The sequence below is a fragment of the Dromiciops gliroides genome, chromosome 1 (genome assembly GCF_019393635.1).
Source record: "Dromiciops gliroides isolate mDroGli1 chromosome 1, mDroGli1.pri, whole genome shotgun sequence".
NCBI classification, from domain to species: Eukaryota; Metazoa; Chordata; class Mammalia; order Microbiotheria; family Microbiotheriidae; genus Dromiciops; species Dromiciops gliroides.
This window is the reverse complement of record NC_057861.1, coordinates 460,825,276-460,833,288: the sequence shown is the minus strand read 5'-3', so window position 1 is coordinate 460,833,288 and position 8,013 is coordinate 460,825,276. Positions and strand designations below refer to the sequence as shown.

Genomic DNA, 8,013 nt, shown 5'->3' with positions numbered 1-8,013 from the left:
CCCAGTGATTCCAATTTTCCAAGAAGGTATGAGTCTAACTCTGATTCAACAGTGTTGTCATGGCAACTTACTTTTTTCTCTTCTTTTTTTTTTGGTGAGATAATTGAGGACTAAGCGACTTGCCCAGGGTCACACAGCTAGTAAGTGTTAAGTGTCTGAGGCCGGATTTGAACTCAGGTCCTCCTGACTCCAGGGCCAGTGCTCTATCCACTGCACGACCTAGCTGCACGCCCCCCCCCCCCAACTTACTTTTCAAATGAGAGGAAGGGCTGAACTTGATAATCTCTAAGATCTCTTTCAGCTCTAAGACTCTACGGCTGTGACCCAAAGACCTTTCCTATGGTCACAAGAGGAATCATTTACTGCTCTCAGATGATTTTTCAAAAAGTGAGTCAATAGGGGGCAGCTAGGTGGCGCAGTGGATAGAGCACTGGCCCTGGAGTCAGGAGTACCTGGGTTCAAATCTGGCCTCAGACACTTAACACTTACTAGCTGTGTGACCCTGGGCAAGTCACTTAACCCCAATTGCCTCACTAAAAAAAAAAAAAAGTGAGTCAATATTCACCAAACATCCCTGTGTACTTGGTACTGGATTATGCTCAGTGTACCTGAAGAGTGAATACCTAGAAAAGGAAATGAGCATCAGTGGTTCCTACACTAGAAAAATTTTAAATCTAGTTGTGTACAGATAGATACTTTTTTTTTTTTTTTGGTGAGGCAATTGGGGTTGAGTGACTTGCCTAGGGTCACACAGCTAGTAAGTGTTAAGTGTCCGAGGCCAGATTTAAACTCAGGTCCTCCTGACTCCAGGGCCGGTGCTCTATCCACTGCGCCACCTAGCTGCCCCCATACCTTTTTAGAAACGTAAAATTTCTCACCAAAACAAATGATCCAGACCATCCTTGTATTTAAATATTTATTTTCATTTCACAAAAAAGCAACAGTGTATGCAGTTACACATGCCTTTCAGTCAGTGCTAGTTATATGCAAAACAATTTATCGAAGTGTAAAGAAAATAAGCCTTTTTTCCCCCTTTACAAGTGAAACTAAACACATCTGCATATACAGTATCATATATACATCCTATTTTCAAAAATCTTCCGCCTAAAAGCAAGTTATGATACAGGCTTAGAATTTCATCAGCCAAAGTGTAGACACAAGATTTGTATTGTATACTACTAAAGGCATTAAAATACAAAAGTGTTATTTCTTTACAAGTTTCTAAGTTATTAATTCCCAAAGTACTTGAAAGCTACTATTCTTTATAGCTATAGTACTTGGCTTCAATCAAGACTTAGTCGGACTAAGACTTAGTTATAGGATTTCGTTTTCTCTCAATGTGAGTTTAGTAGGTTGATGCAAATGCTCCATTTGTATTATCATTCTCATATATACATACATACACACACACACACACACACATATATATCATATATTTTACCGATGGTTTATTTCATTCAGTGCAACTTCTGGAGCATTTTATTCAATCAGGCCAGACCTTGATTCTTTTTGAAGTAAATATTTTAGATTGAGAACCATACAGAATTTACCAAATCACCACCATAACTAACTCAGAAAAGGTGCCCTTTCTCCCTTATTTATGATCACGTATAAACTTCTATAATTCTACTACAGCAGCAGGTTTAAGTAAGAGCAAAATATAAACTAATTTTTCAACAATATAACCTGAGAGTTTAATATGGTAAATAACATTTGTTTGCAACTTTTCCCCAAATCATATGGCATTCCTGAAGTCAATGCCCTTGGGGGGAAAAAATAAAGTAATATAAACCTTTAGGACTGAGTAGCATCTTAATAAATAGCAGTAAAAACAAATTATGTTAAGATGCCATTAAAATGTTTACACATTCATTTCCTTTGATATAGCCAAATGTGGAACAGTAACATTTACCATGTGGCAGATGAAGCAACTGTGAAATATGATACCAGAATGCTACAAGCTAACACACAGGTCTGGTGGATGCATGAAAAGCATACCAAAATGTACACTTAACTAGGCAGGCTTATTTTACATTTCAGAGTGCAATAAAAGATAACATCCTCTAAGACAGGCAACAGCAAAAATTAAATCAGAAAAAGGAATGTTCTATCTAATAAAAAACAGGTTGACAAGGATGGGGTCACAGATCAGGTTTGGGGGGCATGGGTGAAATCCCTAGCACACAGACACAAGAGAGAAAAACCTACTAACATCGTATTTGATGTGGTGCAGTGTAGAGAACCTTATACCCATCTATGTATTGGATGGCAATGCAGGAACACACGTTGGAAAACATTATCCAATTTTCCATACCCTGGTGGAGGCCCTCATCACCTCAGAGCTGAACAGGCCAGGTCATCCTCCACTCACTGCAAGCCTGACCATGTTAACCCCTTACTGAATAAACTTGAGGGATTCCCTATTACCTCCAAGATAAAATATAAAACACTCTGGCATTCAAAACCCTTCAGAATTTGCTCCCCACCCCCCCATACCTTTCAAGTCTTCCTACATCTTACCCCCAGGCCCAATTCTCTGAAATCCAACAATCCCAGCCTCCCTGCTGTTCCTCGCACCGGACTCTCTGTCCCCGGCCTCCATGCTTTTCACTGGCTGTCCCTTGTGCCTGGAAATCTTTCACTCCTATCTCTGTCCCCTGGCTTTCCTGGAGTCCCCGCTAAAACTCCACCTTCTAAAAGAAGCCTTTCCTGATTCCCCTTTCCTCTCTGCATTATCTCCAATTTATCTTGCATGGGGCTTGTTTGTACACAAGACATGCTGCCTTCCCCATTAGACTGAGCTCCTTGAAAGGAAAAGCTGTCTTTAACCTTTTATTTATTTTGGGGGAGGGGGCCGGAGGGTGGTAACATTAGAGCTGAGCACAATGCCTGGCATATAGCAGGTGCTTAGTAAATATTGTTGACTGTTGACCCTACTTACTAAGTACATACTCCACACATTACTGAAGCAACTAAAACTGCATTCTATAGACAGATCTCTTACATAACAATTCTCAGGAGGGCTGCATTTTTTAATCTTGTTAACAGCCAATATTATTTCATAGGACTGTACACAGCTTTATTTTATTTTATTTTATTTTTTTAGTGAGGCAATGGGAGTTAAGTGACTTGCCCAGGGTCACACAGCTAGTAAGTGTCAAGTGTCTGAGGCCGGATTTGAACTCAGGTCCTCCTGACTCCAGGGCCGGTGCTTTATCCACTGCGCCACCTAGCCACCCCCACACAGCTTTATTTTTATATTACTGGAAGATTAATCTCCTGTGAGCTTTCTTTTACTGCCCACCCAAATATACACACTTCTAAAAACTTTGCTTTCCTGAGATTTTCAATATTTTTTTATTCATCATAAATGATGGATATGATTTGTTTCCATAAACTGATCTGTAACAAAAGCTACTGATCTTTCTAAACAGTAACTTATCTCATTTGCTCCACATCTGCTACCATTAACAAGGACACCGCACTAATGCGACTTTAAGCCAAGTGGCAAAGAGCCAGCTTAAAGCAAGGAAAACTAGTGAGATTCCAAGGCTGTTATAAAACAGGTGTACTAAAGGTTGCCAAATATACTTGTAGGCATTAGATAAACATAGCCATCTATATTGACTCCTAAAAATTAACTAGTCCCTGAAAAAATTGATTGAAAAAAGTAGCAAAACCAAATCATGGATGCACTATGTACATTTAGAAAAAAAGAAATACACACACCATACCAAATATACCCCAGGAGGAAATAAAAGCATCTGGGGATAGGAGAAAGGAGGGAGCTCTAAAAACCTAGCCCAAATAGCTACAGTCCTTAAAAATTATTTATCTTCTAAAATGGATATAATCCTCCAATCCTCACATGAAAAAATATATTTAAGTTCTCTGAATGTGCGATGAATGGTTTGGCTACAGGTTACAGTTCTTCATGGCATAATTCTAGGCTTGGTGCTTTCATAATCTTACTCAATGTCCCTATTCTCAGTAGGCTATTGGCACCACGAGTGCTTTAATAAATAAATGCTTGTTGACTGACTAGCTCAACTCACAATATTTACTGTCTTGAGATCTCTTGATATTATTTTTAACACTTTCAAATTATGAGTTCTATCAATCTGATTCTAAATCCAGTCAATTTTGGGAAACAAGATTATATAGGTTGTTCACATTTTATTCTCCATATTTACAAAAATAGATATTAATAAATAGCCATTTGGGAATAAAATGAGTGTAGGTTGGAATTTGGGATGGAATAGAATCATCGTAGATTCTTGGAATATATGAAACTCTCCAACAATGACCAAACACCACAGTATCTTTTAAAAGTGGCTTATAAATAAGCTTGATGAGATGGAAAAAGGCACTAGCTTATGAAAGACGTTTCAAAATTCTTTGCAGACTAAAACATCCAATGATTTGTATATTGAATATAACATATTTTGGGCAACATATTTTACCAACTTTCAGTGCCATGGCTTCAAAATGAATGAATTTTCCTCCACTGTTCTCTACTAGATTATGTGTCCAAACTCTATGTGTACAAGGTATTCACTCTACTTTATTTGAGTCATAATTTTCAGCCATGAATCTACGTGTTTATTCAAAAATATGCTTTGGTTCCTATGCTTCCATCTACTGGGCCTCACTATCCCAGTGTCTTAGGTGAGATAAAGTTTAGAGGCTGAAAAGATTCTAAAAAAAAAAAAAAAGATTTTGTACAAAACTGTTTCCACTGCATTTTAATCATGAATCCCTCAGTTTCGGGATATAGTTTCAAAAACAGTTGTCGTGTGCATCAGTTCAGAATATGCCAAACACTTTATACGTATTTAGCTCCATGGGCACAAAACTGAGGCATGGAAATAAACAACATTTGAAGAAGAGGTAAGCAACGGATCAAGAGAAATCTCTTCTTCCATAATGCTCAGCACAGAATATTTGGTTCTACTTATAGTGCCAAAGTTAAAAAGAACAAGTAAATTTTATAAGAGGAAATATGCCTTAGAGACTCAAAATGTGCTACACATATTGTACAACAGTATAACAAAGGGCAAGTATGACTAAGGAATCTCTATTTCTAAATCTGAGAAGTATCAAAGAGAAATGTAAAATACTTTATTAATATGACATGGTAAAAAAAAAATTCTCCAAAGATTAAATGTGTGTTCCTCCACCCCCACTTCCAAATTTAGGCTGATGATAGTTTCCCACATCAATTAATCTGTCCTTTGCTTTTCTAAGCATATTCCCAATAGTCTCTACACAGCACCCTGGTATCTGACCATGACTGTGAGGGTATCATATTTTCTATTCTGAAACTGATGGAGATAAGGAGTGGGAAAGAAATTGCACTGGAGAAAAAAAAAAGACTATCATTTCCTTTTTTAAAAAGGTTATTACCTAACTTGCTTTACTTTTAAATTCAATATAAAAATATTTTACACAAAATAAAATATGATTTCATACATGATCTCCCATATAACTTAAAATAATAGATATTTGACTAATAAGTTGATCCTATTGAATGAAAAATATACCCTTTCCTATCTTTCAACTATGCACATTTTTAAAGTGCACACAAAAGGGTCTATTTTTAAAAACAGAAATTGTTTTAAAGCAAATTGTGAAAGAAACAAGAATTTGGAGAAGGAATCTTTTCTCCTAAGAATGAGTGAAACACAATAATCTGCGACTATGTCTGCATAGTTCAAATTATTCAGGTACATCCCCCATAGTTTCAGAGAAAGAATCCACAGTTCACACCTGCTTTAGGGTTGGGAGGGGTTTTCTTTACTATTTCCTTAAAGCTAATTGTTACTTTAAAATCAAAACAACAGAAAAAGATGTTTTAAATTATGTACTGTTCCTAAAAGCAGGAAAAATTCAAAGTCATATATTTTTATAATCAGCTTCATTTACTTCCTTTTCATACTATATTCCTTCCAGGTAAAAGGTAAAATATCACATAAGATATTTTGGTTTCTAAAATGTCCTCAATTAAAACTATAGCCCAATATACTTTTTTCAACAAGTCAAATAAAAATACATCAGTAAGGACAATTAAATTTATTTAATCTGTATTGCAACTAAAGCAATGGAGAGTCAAACTTAAAAGACACCAGTGCTACCAGAACATAAGACATAGATAGCATTGAATGATATGCCCCTAAATTCAAAGGTTAGGGACCACTCCCTGATATTGGGCTGATATTGGTGGATACAGGAGTGGTTTGGGGTTAGGGTTTTTATGAAGTGGGGAGGAAATTGTGTGGCAAAAACAGTACTTAAGGAAAAAATTAACTACAATGAACATCTGATCCAACCTAAAGCAATTTCCTACGGCAATGTTTTAGGGGCTGCCCAAAAAGTAAATATAAACACACATATGTCCAGATATATGAACATACAAACACACACATACATATATACAAAATCAAAATAGACTCAACAATTTAGACTCTTTCCTGATATTTGGCTTTCATATATAATAGATATTTTTAATATCTGTAGCACCTGGCTACTCAGCAAACAAAAATACATACAACGGCTCTATATCCTACTTATAATAAAATAAAAAAAGTTGGATACTCATAATTTCAAGCCCAAACCAATATTAACACTTGGCTTTAATTTGCTATAGCTGTATGTTTTATTATCTGGCTTCACTATTAGACTTTCTGAGGTTTTACTAGGCCTCATGTTCTAAACAGGGCCTATAAACCATGAAGCAACCAGGGGCTTGGCACAAGGGACACTGATAAACCAGGATTTTGCAAAGAAGGACGCTTACATAGTAACTCTTCTCTTGTTTGACTGTGTCAACCCTTTTCAAATATCAAGAACCCAAACCAGTTTCAAAATGGAGTCTTGCCTCCCCATCCCTCTCCATTTGTATGTTTTTAATTTAAAAATTCATGTAGATGTTTGGTGGACACAGGTGAGCACATAATAAACAGCCTACATCCTGCCCACAGGCACTCTAAGGGACACAGACAAAATATCAAAAGGATGTGCCCTGAGCTCACTAGAATACCTAATAGTGCAAACAGCATTGCAGTGATGCCTGGTTTTACCCTGGCTTTTGCAAAAGCAACAAGAGATCAACATTTCACAAACTTTCTGAATGGCCAACACAAAGAGATGATGTCATGTACCCTACAGCCAGAAAGCTAGATTTTTTAAGTTCTTTTCCATCCACTGGATATTCAGCTGGATGATCTGAATGGCTTCCTGGACACAGCGGAGTTGTGAGGTTGCCTCTGACTGGGCTTCGAAGAATGTCTGTACCTGTTTTAAAAAAGAACGTAAAATCACACATATGCATTATTCCTGTCGTATAAGGACACACAATGGTAGTGGTGGTGGAGGGGCAGAGGACTGGAAAACCTGTGGTACTGTTCTGGCTAAAAGGCTACAATGCCAAACATTTCTAAATGAACATAGTTATATCTCTCTCTCCTTCTCTCCCTCCCTTCTTTCTTTCTTTTAGAAAAACAATATTTTTCCTTACTTTTTTTTTTTAAAGTAAAAGAAAAAAAGAGAAATTATATTCTTGGCAGCCAAAAGTCATTTGGAAAAAACTATATTCCTAAATGCAAGTTCATTTACAGTCATAAATTTGGCTTAAAGTCTTTTTTTCCCCAAAGTGGTTTTAATTCAGAATATTATTAATTTTGGAGAAGTGTGGGTAAGGCAATGAGGAACTTCAAAAGTCAAGTAGTCTGAACTTTGTGTCCTTTACATAATATAACAATTATTATATTTTACCATGTATTAATAAAGTGTTTTATATTTCTCTTTGATATAGAATTTTGTTTTATAATATTTATAATATAAATTATATTATTATATTATGCTTATGCCTTCCCCCCAGAAATTATTTTATATATATTTTATATTTACTTATTATACAGTCTTCTTCCCTGCCCCAAATGGACTGGAAGTTTCTTGAGGGAAGCATTGTTTTATTTTGTCTTTGTAGCCCTGGTTCTTGGCATAGGGCCTGGT

General features: G+C 36.4%; 1 protein-coding gene across 1 annotated transcript in view; it reads right to left on the bottom strand.

The window, feature by feature from the left end:
• Window positions 1-902: 902 nt before the first annotated feature.
• Window positions 903-8,013, bottom strand: part of LOC122726181 (leucyl and cystinyl aminopeptidase) — a 131,661-nt gene continuing 124,550 nt past the window's right edge. Inside the window, exon 18 of the mRNA XM_043963732.1 lies at window positions 903-7,293. Coding sequence (XP_043819667.1) covers window positions 7,162-7,293 — 132 coding nt within the window. The 3' untranslated portion in view covers window positions 903-7,161. The remainder of the gene's footprint in view (window positions 7,294-8,013) is intronic.